Raw genomic sequence first — 17,657 nt, forward strand, 5'->3', positions numbered from 1 at the left:
TAAAAGAATGTCGTATTTGGGGATAAGGGCAACGTTTTATATTTTATCTCTGTTAAATGTGCTGTTTTGTTTAATTCAGTTGAATAATAGCCCTTCTAATGTTGAGTTGTCTTTATTAAATTCTAATTAATAGTCATCTACATAATTTTCTACCTTAAAAGGTCTAACACATTAATAAACGTTTTAATAGAAAAATATAAGTAAGTAATGAAAGTAATGATTAAAAAATCTTGTTTGGTTTACATTTCAATTATTTTAATGTATTTTGTATTGTTTTTCTTTACTCTCTTTCTTTGCCAGTAAGCCAAGTACAACTCATGGCATCGAAAGGAAATGGTGAAAAGACACTTACCATGGACGAAATGGAGAACTTCAGCCTTACTGTTAATCCATTAAGTGACAGACTGTCCCTCCTAAGTACCAGCAGTGAGACAATCCCTATGGTTGTGTCTGATTTCGATCTGCCAGACCAACAGATAGAAATACTTCAGAGGTCTGACTCGGGATGTTCTCAGTCCTCTGCTGGGGACAACTTGAGTTATGAAGCCGATCCTGAGAGCATGACAGCACAAGACGATTCCCAAGCGCCAAGCGCAGGCTCCCCAGATGATGATGTTCAGCAGGTGGTCTTTGACCTGATATGTAAAGTTGTCAGTGGCCTCGAAGCGGAATCTGCATCAGTGACATCTCAGTCAGAAATTGAAGGGCTGCCCCCGAAGGACAGTGATGTGGATCCAGGCGAGGAGGTGACTAGCAACGAAGATCAGCCTGCTCAGCAGAGCCAGAGTGCTTTGCTGAATAATGACAGTTCTCAGTTTCTGTCTGTGTCTGCAGAGGGAAGCTGTGAGTGTATGCCAAATGGAATTTCCAGAAACAGCTCCTCACCCTGTATTTCAGGAACCACACAGACTTCCCATGACTCTTCTGTTGCTTCTACAGAAACCAGATGTCGACAGAGAAGTCACAGTAGCATTCAGTTCAGCTTTAAAGAAAAATTATCAGAAAAAGTCTCCGAGAAAGAAACAATTGTTAAGGAGTCAGGTAAACAACCAGGAGCAAAACCTAAAGTAAAACTTGCCAGAAAAAAGGATGATGACAAGAAGAAAGCTTCAAATGAAAAACCCAAGCAGACCAGTGTTTTCTTCAGCGACGGTCTGGATTTAGAGAACTGGTACAGCTGTGGCGAGGGAGAAATTTCTGAAATTGAGAGTGACATGGGTTCTCCAGGATCACGAAAATCTCCCAATTTCAACATCCATCCTCTCTACCAACATGTGCTTTTGTATCTCCAGTTGTACGATTCATCCAGGACTCTGTATGCTTTTTCTGCCATCAAGGCCATCTTGAAAACTAACCCTATTGCTTTTGTAAATGCCATTTCAACCACTAGTGTAAATAACGCATATACGCCTCAGTTGTCTCTGCTTCAGAATCTTTTGGCCAGACACCGGATTTCTGTTATGGGAAAAGATTTTTATAGTCACATTCCAGTGGACTCAAATCATAACTTCCGGAGTTCTATGTACATAGAAATCCTTATTTCTCTGTGTTTGTATTATATGCGTAGCCATTACCCAACTCATGTCAAGGTTACAGCACAAGATTTAATAGGCAATCGAAACATGCAGATGATGAGCATCGAAATTTTGACACTCCTCTTCACCGAGCTGGCAAAAGTCATAGAAAGCTCAGCAAAAGGTTTCCCTAGTTTTATCTCTGATATGTTATCTAAGTGCAAAGTTCAGAAAGTGATTCTTCACTGTTTGCTGTCATCTATCTTTAGTGCACAGAAATGGCACAGTGAAAAGATGGCAGGTAAGAACGTGATTGCCGTGGAAGAAGGTTTCTCAGAGGACAGCCTGATCAATTTCTCCGAAGATGAATTTGACAGTGGCAGCACACTCCAGTCACAACTTCTCAAAGTGCTTCAGAGGCTCATTGTTCTCGAACACAGGGTAATGACTATCCCTGAAGAGAATGAAACAGGTTTTGATTTTGTGGTGTCTGATCTGGAGCACATCAATCCCCATCAGCCCATGACTTCTCTTCAGTATTTGCACGCCCAGCCGATCACATCTCAAGGCATGTTCCTCTGTGCGGTGATACGAGCTTTGCATCAACACTGTGCCTGTAAGATGCACCCACAGTGGATTGGTTTAATCACATCTACTCTGCCTTACATGGGAAAAGTTCTCCAGAGAGTGGTTGTCTCTGTGACACTACAGCTTTGCAGAAATTTAGACAATTTAATTCAACAGTACAAATATGAAACAGGATTATCTGATAGTAGGTAATAATTGATTTTTTAATTTTGTCATTATTGGCATTTTTTACATGTATGACCACTTCATCATCTAGAAAGTCAGTTGCAATTTGGGTAAATAAATTAGAGGTTATTGTTAGGTTACACGTAGTATGTTGTTTTCATAAAGAAGAAAACTGAGGAATCATATCCATAAAAGAATCAAGAATGGAAAACAGAAGGAGTAGATTAACAGGACTTTTTTCCTCCATAGAGCTGAAATTAATTTTGATGCTCTTCTTGACTGAGCTGGCAAAAGTAGCAGAAAGCTTTGCAAAGGGTTTCCTTGGTTTATATGACATGTTGATCTAAGTGCAAGTTAATGTCACACTAAAATTAATTTACAATTATGAATAATTCTTTTCCCATCTGATTTTATTTCTTGTTTTGAATTTTCATTGTCTGGTGTCAAATTTTATATGTATCCCCAGGCCATATTCAAAATTAATCTGTCAAAATTTATCCAGGTGTTTAATAGACTAGTGTCTGGTTTATCTCCTGTGTGAGTTCAGGTACTGGATATAAGAAAACTGGCTGTATCCTTTAATACTGATATGCCTGCCATTACATAGTTGCCAGAGATTTGCTGGCTGTATTTATTTATTTTGTTTAGAATTTGTTATCCCCAAAGAACTTTAGTACATTTAATGTGTCACACTTATTTTATTAGATGAGGATATAAAAGCTCCTAATTTATTTATTTATATAATATTTATTGAGCCCTTACTGTGTGCTTAGCACATGCTGGACATTTATTATTGATGAAACACAAACGTCTTGTTCACAGACCTTGTGTTCACATGGATACATTTTCTTCCAGGCCCCTGTGGATGGCGTCAATTATCCCACCAGATATGATTCTTACCCTTTTGGAAGGGGTCACGGCCATTATCCACTACTGTTTGTTGGATCCTACTACACAGTATCACCAGGTGAGACTGCACGAATATTTGACTGGTTTTTAAAGACTGTGAGGCCTAATAAGTCCCCATTTGTAAACCTCAGTAAATAACATGTTTCTTTTTCCCCTGACTTTGATAGCTTTTGGTCAGTGTAGATCACAAACACCTGTGTGAAGCCCGCAGTGGGATCCTCTCGATCCTTCACATGATCATGTCCTCAGTGACACTGCTTTGGAGCGTGCTGCATCAGGCTGATTCCTCGGAAAAAACGACCATCGCTGCATCTGCCTCTGTTACCACTATCAACCTTGGAGCCACAAAGGTTAGATAAGTCACTCTTCACCCTTGGAGCTCAAGAGTCTGTTTGACAACTCTGCTAGAGATTATGTTCCAAATTTGTGAATAATTTGAGTAGTATTTATGATACTCTGTGGATTGTGGAATTAGTTACCAAGTAATTTTAAGTATTTTCTTGAAACGACATTTAAAAAATCACACTTTTTAAGCATATATAATACATTGTTTTTTTTTAGTAAATTTGAAGGGCTATAGTACTCTCACCACAATCTAATGTTTCAACATAGCCATCACCACAAAAAGATTCTTCATGCCCATCTTCAGGCACTTGGTTCCCATCCCTAACCACCGTCAACCCTTAATCTGTTTTCTCTGTATATCGATTTGCTTTTTCAGACCAATTCCTATAAAAAAGAAATTATATATTATTTGATCTTTTGTGTCTAACTTTTTTCATGTGACATAATATTTTTGAGATTCAGTCACACATGTTATAACTTTATTCCTTTTTTAGAACATTTCAAGCTGACATTTTAATATGCAAATCTCTCCTGGAAAATAGTTTAGCAATATGTACAGAGATCTTTAAGTTACATAGTTTTTGACCTAGTAATCTTCTTTAGTAATGAATTCTAAAGTAATCAAAATTATGTAAATATGTATAATATTTATTATAGCCTTATTTATAATAAATATTATGGGCTTCCCTCATAGCTCAGTCAGTAAAGAATCCACATGCAATGCAGGAGACCCAAGTTCGATTCCTGGGTTGGAAAGATCTCCTGGAGAAGGAAATGGCAACCCACTCCAGTATTCTTGCCTGGAGAATCCCATGGACAGAGAAGCCTGGCAGACTACACTCCATGGGGTCACAAGAGTCAGACATGACTTAGCGACTAAGCTACCACCACCACAGTCTTATTTAATGGCAAGAAAAAAGAGATCCTGAACAATAAGGGAATGATTAAGTAAATTATTTACTCAGTGTTACATTATGTCGCCACTAATAATCATGGTTTTGAAGAATTCTTAGTCAATGTAAAGTGCTTAAAAGTTTAGTAAAACAGGAATTTTACATAATTGAACAAATATTGTACTTCTAATTATGTTAAAAAACAATCTGCAGAAGAAGGAATAAAGAAAATTCATGAGCTAATACTGATTATCTCAGGATGATGAAGTTAATGGTTGATTCAAAAATTTTTTTTCTTCTTATACTTTCAGATATTTCTCAAAGTTTCTTCTTTATATTTAGAGGGAAATTATGTGATTGTTTAAAAGCATGTTTGCTATGGCCAGTCATCAAATTGATATCCCTCAATTACCTAATCTTACTCCAGATCTGACTTCCTAGACTTGGGAGTCATGGGAGCATTCCTGGCACTGTGGAGGAAGGCTGGAAATCAATAGAAAATTTAAATAAAATGATGTTTTATTTTAATATTTGGATTAAACTGTTACAGGTTATTTGTTTTCCTTTTGAATTAAAATGACTATAGTTGCATCTCTTAACATTATTAAACTTTCCTCCACCATTATTTACCACAGATACCATTATCTACCACTCCAGTATTCTTGGGCTTCCCTGGTAGCTCAGCTGGTAAAGAATCCACCTGCAATGCGGGAGACCTGGGTTTGATCCCTGGTTTGGGAAGATCCCCTGGAGAAGGGAACGGCTAACCACTCCAGTATTCTGGCCTGGAGAATTGCATGGACTGTAAAGTCCATGGGGTGGCAAAGAGTCGGACACGACTAAGCAACTTTCACTTCACTTCACTATCACGATTTAGGTGGTAAAACAAACAAGTTCTATATATTCTTCCAAGAAAAACTAAAAGTGCAGTCCAGTTATTAATGCTTTCATAAATTTCAATGCACTTGTAATTTGCTCAAATTTTTTTAGAACTTGAGGCAGCAAATCCTAGAATTATTGGGGCCTATTTCAATGAATCATGGTGTTCACTTTATGGCTGCCATTGCCTTTGTATGGAATGAGAGAAGACAGAACAAAGCCCCCACCAGGACCAAGGTATGTGTTTATCTTTTCACTTGGTAAGCATATGGTGAATACATGCTGAGTTTCAGTTTTCCATTAGTTGCAATGGGATTAGGGGCTGGGATGGGGTGGATCGCAGAAAAGTAAGTTTGTCTTCCAGTTTAGATAATAATATATTGCCTAAATTTCTTAAGTATAAAAGATACTTTATGTGAAAAAAGAAATTCATATGATATTAACACTGTAGCTGTATAGAAATGGTAATCAGATACAAAGTGTTTTTTAAATGATAGTCATTTAAGGTGCATAACAAGAGTATGGAGAGAAATTTTCATCTTGATTAGCTTTTCGTTACAATGTGACTGCTTAAATGTAATTCATATATTGTCTTTAGATTATATATTTGGAAATTTTGTTGCTTTGTGAGTTTGAAAGCTCAAAAAACTATTCTGTATTGGATATAAATACTGACTCACTAGAATACTAAGGCTGTTAAATAATTTATTCCTATAAGATATGTGATTTGTCTAGCTGAAGGTTTCTAATCTTATTTTTGTGCTGATTTCATATTACATGTATGCTGACACATTTCAAGTAATAAAAAATAAACATTCCTTTTATATGACATTTTGCATGTAAGGATTCAGTAGTAGATATTACATTGGACAGAATTGATATCTTGGATTATTTAAAGTTAGTTAAGTACATGTGCTTTAACATGGCATATTGAACACATGCATTTTTATCTTCCCTCTTACCAAAAATGGGAGTGAAACAATTTTAAATGACAAAACCTACAATGACAAAAACTTGGGAGGGGTAACCACATAAGCGTGGCCGTAAATGTCATATGACCACAAGTGTCAAAAAGTTTTGCATGACGAAAAACATGTCTGAGTTATAACTGACTTGGATATCAATATCAGTTTTCTCTGCTCTACTGATTTGCTGCAAGCAAAGGATCAATTACTGATGTAAATCTATAGACAGTCTGAAAGTAGAAGTATCAAGTACTTCTAAAGGCAAAGAGTTAGGATGGGGCTGAAATCTGGAGGACTGATTGAAAGTTTATAGTTCCCTTTTCCCAACCCAAGTAGCCACCCACTCCTCTTACCCTACCTCATCAGGATACTGGAGTCAAATTTACTTTGTGAAGAGTACTTTGAAAAGAGACTCTTGATCCAAGGGCACAAGGTTCACAGTTCAGTTCATTTGCTCAGTCAGTCCAACTCTGTGACCCCATGGACTGCAGCATGCCAGGCTCCCATCACCAACTCCCAGAGCTTACTCAAATTCATATCCATCAAATCGGTGATGCCATCCGAACATCTCATTCTGTGTTGTCCCCTTCTCCTCCCACCTTCAACCTTTCCTAGCATCAGGGTCTTTTGTAGTGAGTCATTTCTTCACATCAGGTGGCCAAAGAATTGGAGTTTCACCTTCAATATCAGTCCTTCCAATGAATTTTCAGGACTGATTTCCTTTAGGATGGACTGGTTGGATCTCCTTGCAGTCCAAGGGACTCTCAAGAGTCTTCTGCAACACCACAGTTCAAAAGCATCAATTCTAATTGGCACTCAGCTTTCTTTATAGTCCAACTCTCACATCCATACATGACTACTGGAAAAACCATAGCTTTGACTAGATGGACCTTTGTTGGCAAAGTGATGTCTCTACTTTTTTATATTCTGTTTAGGTTGGTCATAGCTTTTCTTCCAAGGATCAAGCGTCTTTTAATTTCATGGCTGCAATTACCATCTGCAGTGATTTTGGAGCCCAAAAAAATAAAGTCTGACACTGTTTCCCCATCTATTTGCCATGACGTGATGGGACCAGATACCATGATCTTAGTTTTCTGAATGTTGAGTTTTAAGTCAACTTTTTCACTCTTCTCTTTCACTTTCATCAAGAGGCTCTTTAGTTCTTCTTCACTTTCTGCCATAAGGATGGTGACTTCTGAGTATTTGAGGTTATTGATATTTCTCCCGGCAATCTTGATTCCAGCTTGTGCTTGATCCAGCCCAGCATTTTTCATAATGTACTCTGCAAAAATTAAATGAGCCAGGTGACAATATGCAGCCGACATACTCCTTTCCCAATTTGGAACCAGTCTGTTGTTCCATGTCCAGTTCTTACTGTGGCTTCCTGACCTGCATACAGATTTCTCAGGAGGCAGGTCAGGTGGTCTGATATTCCCATGAAGAATTTTCCACAGTTTGTTGTGATTCACACAGTCAAAGGCTTTGGCATAGTCAATAAAGAAGAAATAAATATTTTTCTGGAACTCTCTTGCTTTTTCGATGATCCAGCAGATGTTGGCAATTTGATCTCTGGTTCCTCTGCCTTTTCTAAATCCAGCTTGAACATCTGGAAATTCATGGTTCATGTACTGTTGAAGCCTGGGCTGGAGAATTTTGAGCATTACTTTACTAGCGTGTGAGATGAGTGCAATTGTGTGGTAGTTTAAACATTTTTTGGCTTTGCCTTTCTTTGGAATTGGAATGAAAACTGACCTTTTCCAGCCCTATGGCCAACTGCTGAGTTTTCCAAATTTGCTGGCATATTGAGTGCAATACTTTCACAACATCAGCTTGTAGGATTTGAAATAGCTCAACTGGAATTCCATCACCTCCACTAGCTTTGTTCGTAGTGATGTTTCCTAAGGCCCACTTGACTTCACATTCCAGAATGTCTGGCTCTAAGTGAATGATCACACCAGCATGTTTATCTGCGTCATGAAGATCTTTTTTGTACAGTTCTTTTGTGTATTCTTGCCACCTCTTCTTAATGTCTTCTGCTTCTGTTAGGTCCATACCATTTCTGTCCTTTATTGAGCCCATCTTTGCATGAAATGTTCCCTTGGTATCTCTAATTTTCTTGAAGAGATCTCTAGTCTTTCCCATTCTATTGTTTTCCTCTATTTCTTTGCACTGATCACTGAGGACGGCTTTCTTCTCTCTCCTTGCTATTCGTTGGAACTCTGCATTCATATGGGTATATCTTTCCTTTTCTCCTTTGCCTTTCACTTCTCTTCTTCTCTCAGCTACTTGTAAGCCCTCGTCAGACAACCATTTTGCCTTTTTGCATTTCGTTTTCTTCAGGATGGTCTTGATCACTGCCTCCTATACAATGTCACAAACCTCCATCCATATTTCTTCAGGCCCTCTATCAGATTTAATCCCTTGAGTCTATTTGTCACTTCCACTGTATAATCGTAAGGGATTTGATTTAGGTCATACCTAAATGGTCTGGTGGTTTTCCCTACTTTCTTCAATTTAAGTCTGAATTTGGCAATAAGGAGTTCTTCTGAGCCATAGTCAGCTCCTGGTCTTGTTTTTGCTGACTGTGTAGAGCTTCTCCATCTTTGGCCGCAAATAATATAATCAATCTGATTTTGGTGTTGACCATCTGGTGATGTCCATGTGTAGAGTGTTCTCTTTTGTTGTTGGAAGAGGGTGTTTGCTGTGACCAGTGCGTTCTCTTGACAAACCTCTGTTAGCCTTTGCCCTGCTTCATTCTGTACTCCAAGGCCAAATTTGCCTGTTACTCCAGGTATTTCTTGACATCTTTTGCATTCTAGTCCCCTATGATGAAAAGGACATCATTTTGGGGTGTTAGTTCCAGAAGGTCTTGTAGATCTTCACACAACTGTTCAACTTCAGCTTCTTCAGCATTAATGCTCAGGGCATAGACTTGGATTACTATGATATTGAATGATTTGCCTTGGAAACGAAAAGAGATCATTCTGTCATTTTTGAGATTGCATCCAAGTACAAGGTTCATACAGGTAGGAATTAGACATCATGCTTCAAACAGCAGTCAGGAAAAGTCTACATTCTGAAAAATGGAATCAATCTCACCCCAGCAAGATGGCAGGAAGCCATTATGTTGTTCAGGTAGGAGTTTAGGATTGCTCTCTAGGAAAATGGGCTGACCTAAGCTACTTAAATTTTTGTGTCTCCTAAAAACAACAACAACAACAAAAAAAAAAGGACTCCAAAACTAGGCTGCTGGCACTACACAGGAAGGGCCACCTATCCAGTAGTCTTGCACCTAAATGCTTGGCTTCCTGTCACCTTTTCATTTCTTTTTGAAAGGCAGTAGTAATACAGTTGTTAAGACCTCACACTTTGAAACCAGGTCCCTGGGGTTCAAATATTGACTTCTCCACTCACTAGCTATATAACGTCCTCAGGTTAGCATTGCTGCTTTATGGGGCTGTGAGAATCAGAACCGGAGGGAGGGAAGAAGGGTGGATGGAAAGAAGGGAGGGATGAAGGAAGGGTATGCATATATATATGGCACTTACCAGTACGTGGCACTTAATAAGGACGCTGTAAATATATTTGCGTATAGTTATTATTATTGCTGTGCTGTGCTTAGTTGTGTCCAGCTCTGCAACCCCATGGACTATAACTTGCCAGACTCCTCTGTCCATGGAATTTTGCAGGCAAGAATACTGGAGTGGGTAGCCTATCCCTTCTCCAGGGAATCTTCCTAACCCAGGAATTAAACCAGGGTCTCCTGCATTGCAGGCAAATTCTTTACCAGCTGAGTTACCTGGGAAATAGAGAGCCAAGGAATACCAGTCACATGAAGAAAGCCTCTGAAAATTAGATAAAGACCAAAACAAGTAGATAGAGAAAGTCAAAAGTAATATGCAGGTAACAGAAGAAAATGTAAAGTTCACCAGGTAAAATTATATTACATCCATGAAATAAGAGATTATAAGAAGGACTATTGCAAAAATTTTAAATTGTCTTAAATGTCAAAATTTTTTAGCAGAAGCAAAACAAAATCAGTATAAGAGAAGTGAAAGTAGATAAATATCAGATATAGAATGTAAATTTAGAGTTGTGGAAAACAGAGAAAAGGAGATTTTTAAATTAGGGAAATGATACTGGAGGTACAGTATCTTTTTGAAGAAAGAAGAAATAGAAAAAACGAGGGGAGAAAAGTAGCTAAGAAATAGTACAAGGAAATTCCCCAGAAGTAAAGGAAATGAATTTTTATAGGCACTGTGAAAAGAGATCTGTCTACATAAAGATCAGCAAGTAATGTCAGATCACCAGAGATGAAAAGGAGGTCTGATAACCTTCTAAAGAGAAAATACTGGTCATATTCAATGGATGATGATATGACTTATCATTAGCAACACTAGAACTTATGATTGGAAAGTTAGTTTCAATCTGTAGTACTTTACCCAGCCAAAGTGTCACTCAGGTGAGTTTTGACTTTGAAATGGCTCAAAAAAAATTGCAGTTGATTCACCCTTTCTCAAATACTGTAAGATGTATTTCCAGCAGAGGAGGAATAAAACAAGAAAGAAGGCAGCATGGGATCCAAGAAATAGGAGTTCCAACACAGGAAAAAAGAAAGGCTGATGGTCACAGGAGAAAAAACAAGATGATACTATATAGCAAGCCTAGAGAGTACCAAACCAGGGTAGAACAGAAAGACATCTATCAGAGATATCTCAAGAAAAAGCAGGAAGGGGAAAAGGTAGGTTAGTTATCTGATCTGATGGTTTTGAGCATGTAGTTAGAGGAGATTTACAGCTGTTGGATTCTTTGGGGATAAACTTATGGTAGAGAAGGCCAAGCAAACAAAAACAGTGTGTAGACACAAATGCACTTGTATATATGCACACACTTCTATTAAATATATTGTGACAGTCAAGCAAGATTTTTTTTGTAAAGATAGAAAAATCCAACTGAAGTCACACTGCATAAGAAAAACTATGTTTTCTTGTGTATACTATCATATTTTTAAACACATTTACATATAAAACATTGTGAATAGGCCATTGTAATACTTTTCATTGATATATATTCATTCATTTCATACATCTTCTGGTTGATATGTAATTATTCATACATCTTTTATATTTTTCATCATGATTTTAGTGAAACTTGGGGAAACATAAAATGTGCGTAAATAATTCTTCACATCATAAACCACTCTGAAATGAATGAAAGTACGCATACGTAGTTCATCACATTCAGTGTTTCTTTATGAAGATCCTTAAAAACTATTAAAGTAAAAACAATTATATTGGGGCTTCCATGCGGTCCAGTGGCTAAGACTCTGTGCTCTCAATGCAGGGGGCCTAGGTTCGATCCCTGGTTGGGAAGCTAGGTCCCACATACCACACCTGCGAGTTTGCATGCCACCAACTAAAGATCCTGCGTGCCATAACTAAGACCTGGCATGGCCAAATAAATAGAAATAAATATTGTAATAAAACAATTATTTCTTTGAAGCAGATTATCTTATTAATGTAGACTTGTTAAGATTTTTCAGTTGGAATGAATAAATGAAGATTATTTTAAAAATTAGCACACAAAAAAACAGTTTAGGAAAAACAAAAAGTCGTGCAAGAGAAGACATGTGTACTGGTAATATACAACATAACTATAAGTAAACATATGAATATTGGGTGTATATTTAAATGAAATTATGATGTAACTATGGTGGAAGGATAGGGAGAAGAGTGTAATAGAACCAAAAGTTTGTCTTCTAAAGTAGGATGTCAGTAGATAATATGTAAAATTGAAGAAAATATTCTGAAATAGGAAAAATAACAACCATGAATATTACTCAGAAATGATAGGAAAGAGCCAAGAGTTGAGCCTGGTCACTTTGGGGCATAAGTGCAAGCACACTGCTATTTTTTCTTAAAAGATACCTTGTCCTGTTTGTCTTTTTGAAACAATATACATGTATTATATTGATAAAAAATAAAATTTACCTAAAGTCATCAAGGGACATGAAAGGGCCTTTATATTAAAAGAGGCCATAAAATATTCTCTTAATTCTGTGATTTCTCTTAAAAGATTTACCTTTACCCGTACATAAGTGAATACAATGATGTGTTCTCCAGGTTATTCCTGCAGCCAGTGAAGAACAGCTCTTACTAGTAGAACTGGTTCGGTCTATCAGTGTCATGAGAGCAGAGACTGTTATACAGACTGTGAAAGATGTCTTAAAGCAGCCCCCAGCCATAGCCAAGGACAAGGTAAGCGGAGCTACCCTTTGATTTGTTTACAGTTGTGTTTCAGAGATGACCCTGGTAGGGAAGTTATTTTTTGTACAATGCATCCTTGTAAATAGATTGCAGAGATGAGAGCATGTGTTCTCACTCTGCCCTAATAAAAACAGTTACCAGTATCTACAGTGACCCGCTGGCATGATCCTCCCTGTGGCCAGTGAAGAGCAGTTCACTGCTCGTAGCGCTCCATATGTACATCTAAGGCAGTGAGTACGTGTGGGGCCAGATTCCTAGGTGAGATTTTTCTGGTCGTGTAGAGGAAAAGCACAGAAGCCAGAGCCCAAGGTCTGTTCACTTCGGTTGTTTCCTTTTTCACAGCCTCTTGCTGCTCTCTCTTTGCAATGAGGGTCTAAGTTTGTAAGCTCCTCACATTTTGCTATAACTTTAGTTCTAGTTGATGTCATTTCTTGACCATGTACAATCTGTGCTACCAAGAAGTCAGTGACAGAGTCTTTGCACTCCCAATGCGTTGTCTCTAGTTAGGCAGACCTAAAAGTCTACAAGTTAGTAAAGTTATGAACTTGTCTACTTTTTCCATTCCTTATTTCAGGAACAGTAAGAGGTTCAATTTTCTTAAAAAATATTTACCAACTGCTAACATTAGACTTTAGGCCAAGCCAAAATAGGCCTGATTACTTCCTTGAAAGAATTATTGCACATATCTGAAAATATTGCATTATTTTTTCTATTGCCTAAAGAGTGTACTACTTGTGTACAAAAATAGCCAGTGTCCTTACTAACTTTTTAACAATTTCCTTACTGTTCTGTAATCACCACTGGGGCATTTGTGATAGGATTTTAAATTTGCTTGTGAAAGCTCAATTCATTGTATTTATTTTGAGCACCTACTTATGCCAGAGACATTGGGCTAAGTGTGAAGGATATAAAATCAAATAAGAGCAAGTTCTGTACTCCTCAACTGCCACCAACCCTGTTCTCAATATACGAAGTTCTGAATTCATCAGATATTTGATTTTTCCTCATGTGGTACAAGGGGAAATTTTGAAGGGAATAGTTGGTGTCAAAACATAACAAATCAAATTGGGTAAATGAAAGTGGACATCAGTGTTATTTTCTTGTCTATTATTGATTTTTAAGGGCGGGTGCCTTCTTTTTATTATATGTTACATTCAGCACTAACTTTAGAGAATAGATTTTAGGCTATTAGGAGTTAGTTCAGATTTGGAACCAACTATACCTACCTACTGGAGAAGGCAATGGCAACCCACTCCAGTACTCTTGCCTGGAAAATCTCATGGGCAGAGGAGCCTGGTGGGCTGCAGTCCATGGGGTCACAAAGAGTCGGACACAACTGAGCGACTTCACTTTCACTTTTCACTTTCATGCCTTGGAGAACGAAATGGCAACCCACTCCAGTGTTCTTGCCTGGAGAATCCCAGGGACGGCGGAGCCTGGTGGGCTGCCGTCTATGGGGTCACACAGAGTCGGACACGACTAAAGCGACTTAGCAGCATACCTACCTACCTATCCTAATTTAACAGAAACTTGTGGTAAAATAGATTTAAATTCCATTTTATTTAAAAAAAAAAAAAAAAGTCAACCTAATTCTGATAGCCTGGCCAAGCATAGGCTGATTAAAATAGTGTTGATGCTTATAGAGTCAATGGATCATTTAAAAATAATGACTGGGGTGTGCTTTGTATATGGGGGTGTCGGAATTGAGAATCTTTTGATTCTTTCTAAACCATTTTCAGCTTTTTAAATAGCTTTTGTGTTTTGCCTGCTACATGGAAGAGAGCTGCATGATTTGGATGACAACCTAGTGTTTGATTTTGTTTGCTTTTAATTTTTTTAATTTAAAACTGGTAAAATACAGAGTAGTTATAACTATGGAAAAGAAAAAGCAGCATTTTTCTTCACTATAAAATTGGTTTCTTTTGTTTATAGAAACATCTTTCTTTGGAAGTCTGCATGCTTCAGTTTTTCTATGCTTATATTCAAAGGTAAGATAACTGCTGTGGATCTCTCCTCACTTTATTTAGCAATGCATAAAAATTAGGAAACAAGGAAGAAGGCACCTGAATTCTTTCAAGAAGTTACTTATTTTTTTTTCCTTCTAAAACTAAAAGAACTAATACTGGAAACAGAAAAACATTGTGGAAATATTAATAAAGGCAGTTGGCCTCTTAATGACCCAGTCATGTGGATCCTACAGATATAAAGACCTAAGTACACTAAAGTACACTGGACATTAAAACACTGAATTGTAAGAAAATAGTAAACAAACAAACTACATCCTATTCTTGAAACTATGCCAGTTTCCACTGATCCATTATTTTGATATAGGTGAGAACGCAAGGTCGTCTAATCTGTTTTTTTTTTTTTAATGGAATGATATGACAATATCTTCTTGTTATGGCATTCCAGTTTTGCATTTAGCTGACATCTGAATAGAATTTCGTTGATTTGAGTTTTGATAAACTTACTCAAGAACCTTAATTTTTTCCATTTTAATCATCAAACTTGGCATCAGTTTGTGATTGATGACTAACATAAAGTTAGGTTAAACTGGTTGTGATTTAGAATAGGGACTGCCTAAAATCTAAGTTTAGGTAGAAGAGTTAGGGTTAAGGTCAAGAAGAAACAAAGAGAATCTTAATTTCTCTAGAGGTGAGAGACTGATATTCAGGATAGATTGACAGCCCTCCCTTAGATGAGATAGAGACTCATATGTGAAGGAGAAAGAGCTAATATAAGAGAGAAGTGGAGAGAATAGGGAAGGAAGTAGGTAACTGTGATGTCAATAATTAAACAAATTTATTGAGCTGCATTTTGAGAGTCAGTATGGTTAAGAACTGGTAATTCTATGGCAAAATTTCTACTGTAATAAGTTACACTGGATATTTTAAGTATGTATGCTTGGTTTTCTTTTTACATATAATAAGAGTAGAAAATAAAAGCTTTCAGAAATGTTCTATAACAGTATCACAGTCTATCAAATTTAGAAAATTTTCAGAGAAAGTAGGGAAATATGGTAAAGACTGGGAAAGTATAGGGAAAATTAAAGTTGATATTGGCTTTATCTGTGTATAGAAACTGTGTTCATCTTGCAGAATTCCAGTGCCCAATTTAGTGGATAGCTGGACATCACTGTTGATACTTCTGAAAGATTCCATACAACTGAGCCTTCCAGCCCCAGGGCAGTTTCTTATACTTGGGTAAGCAGTTTCACTTAAAAAATATGATTTCAAATGTATAGTGTTCGTTGTCTCTGATTGCTGAATAACATGTTTTGGGTGATGGTGTGTCTCTACCTTCTGGGGGGGAGTGGGATTGTGGAGGCAACATTGTGTGTTTCTACATATGCAAAATGTGAACATGCTAATGTGAAACTGGTGCAGCAGTAGTGACTCAGCGATGAGAAAGTGTGGGATTGAAAGGGGCAGAGGTGAGCAGGATGACTGAAGGGGAGCTTCATAGTCATCTGAGTTCAGAACCCTGAACATGAAAAGTCATTCTCTGTCATGTTGCTTCCTGATCTCTGTTAATGTGCCTGATTATTTGGTAAATTCTAGTTACCCTTGACTGCAAGCACCATGATGTCTGGACAGTATCTTTTACTCTCCATTATTCTTGGTTCATAATATGTCCCCGGGAAATATTTGCTCAGTGAGTGGAGGTGGTAGGAGGGGAAAGCCTTTGTGGACCAGGGAGGGGATACTGGGCGAGGTGCCTTGTCTGCTTTGGCTGTGGTGTAGGCATAGCAGTGGGACAGTGGGTGAATGAGATGGGGATGGGAGCTGGAATGGGAAAGGAATTCGCATTTTTTTTAAGAAATTTGGTCTTGGGCAGGGGCTGGGAGTGATGGCAGGTTTTGAGGAGGGATATGACCAGCAAGTTAGCAGTAGAATAGATCATAGGGGAAAGAAGATAGAACCGTTTCTAATGGGAGGTAGCAAGTTTGTGTGCTGTGGATTATGGGATTGAAATAACAGGACAAGAAAAGAAGGAAAGGGGGCCAAGAAAGGACATAGAAAAGAAAAACATCAGAAAGGTAGAAGAAAAACAGGTATTTTCAGGGTTCTAGAAGCAAAGAGAAGTTAAGGCATGGTTAACCCCTTTAGAGAGATTAGGGAAGATGATGTATAAAAAGAGGGTGTATTTATTGATGATCCGAAGAGGATTGGTAATTTAGGAGAAAAGAGTTGGATGAGATAATAAGCACAGATGTTAAGGGCAAGGGTTAGAGTGAAAAAAGTTAGTGTGAAGTAGTCTTTGAGTTTGTTTGATCACGAAAAGAAAGAGAACTGACAAGGTAGCAGAAGAAAATGTGATTTGAAATGGTAAGGAAACCTGACGATGTTGAGTAGTGAACAGCAAAGACTCTGCCTGAATTCAAATCCCAACTCCTTTACTTCTTTGCTAGAAGGCCCTGCACAGGTTATATAACCTTTCCATCTGTAAAATGGAGATGATAATAGTGCCTACCTCATAAAGTTGTTACAAGGATCATTTAGAGTTAGTGTTTGTTAAATTCCTAGAATACTGCCTGGCTGATAATGACTATTATTTAAGGGGAGAGTGCTCCATAGGAGATTGTAGGGAGCGGGGGCCTCCTTGGGAGCACCAGATTCCAGAGACAGCTGGGAGGGGATGGAGACCGGGGAATGGCAGGGGTAAGAGTGGGAAAGAAGGCTGCATTTCCTCTAAAACTTTGTGACTCAGGTTGATCCTTCAACCAGCAGCAATAGAGTCGCCTGGGGGCTTGTTGGAAACGTAGACTCTCAAGCTCCAACCCAGACCACCTGAATCAGAATCTGCAGTTTAACAAGGGTCTCAAGTGATTACATTACATCCTGGAATTTGAAAAGGACTGCTTAAGACAGAAGAGGGGAATTCCCCAAAGGGAATACCCTTGTCTCCAACCTGTTTGCATTACTCCAGACATTCAATGTGCTGTTCCACTGAATGGGATGTAAACTCAACCGCATGCAAAGAACTTCAACCTTAGTCAGCCTCTGTAGCTCTGCTGGTGTTTTTTAAAAGTGTAGTTGGGTGGTTCTATATACAGACTTAGCTTCTCTGTTGTCCTGAAGGGAACCAGTGATTCTGCTTTGGCAACCAGTGGTCTAGAAAATTTTGAAGTAG

At 38.0% G+C, this 17,657-nt stretch overlaps 1 protein-coding gene across 8 annotated transcripts in view; it reads left to right on the forward strand.

Moving 5' to 3' along the window:
- The window catches only part of DOP1A (DOP1 leucine zipper like protein A), a 125,184-nt gene that overhangs the window by 92,399 nt on the left and 15,128 nt on the right, over positions 1–17,657 (forward strand). For all 8 annotated transcript variants that reach the window (XM_070795785.1, XM_070795786.1, XM_070795787.1 and 5 more), the window contains 7 exons: positions 301–2,290; positions 3,123–3,234; positions 3,344–3,526; positions 5,405–5,530; positions 12,381–12,515; positions 14,457–14,512; positions 15,623–15,727. In XM_070795785.1, the coding sequence (XP_070651886.1) occupies positions 301–2,290; positions 3,123–3,234; positions 3,344–3,526; positions 5,405–5,530; positions 12,381–12,515; positions 14,457–14,512; positions 15,623–15,727 (2,707 nt within the window). The remainder of the gene's footprint in view (positions 1–300; positions 2,291–3,122; positions 3,235–3,343; positions 3,527–5,404; positions 5,531–12,380; positions 12,516–14,456; positions 14,513–15,622; positions 15,728–17,657) is intronic.

Source organism: Bos indicus, chromosome 9 (assembly GCF_029378745.1).
Source record: "Bos indicus isolate NIAB-ARS_2022 breed Sahiwal x Tharparkar chromosome 9, NIAB-ARS_B.indTharparkar_mat_pri_1.0, whole genome shotgun sequence".
NCBI lineage: Eukaryota > Metazoa > Chordata > Mammalia > Artiodactyla > Bovidae > Bos > Bos indicus.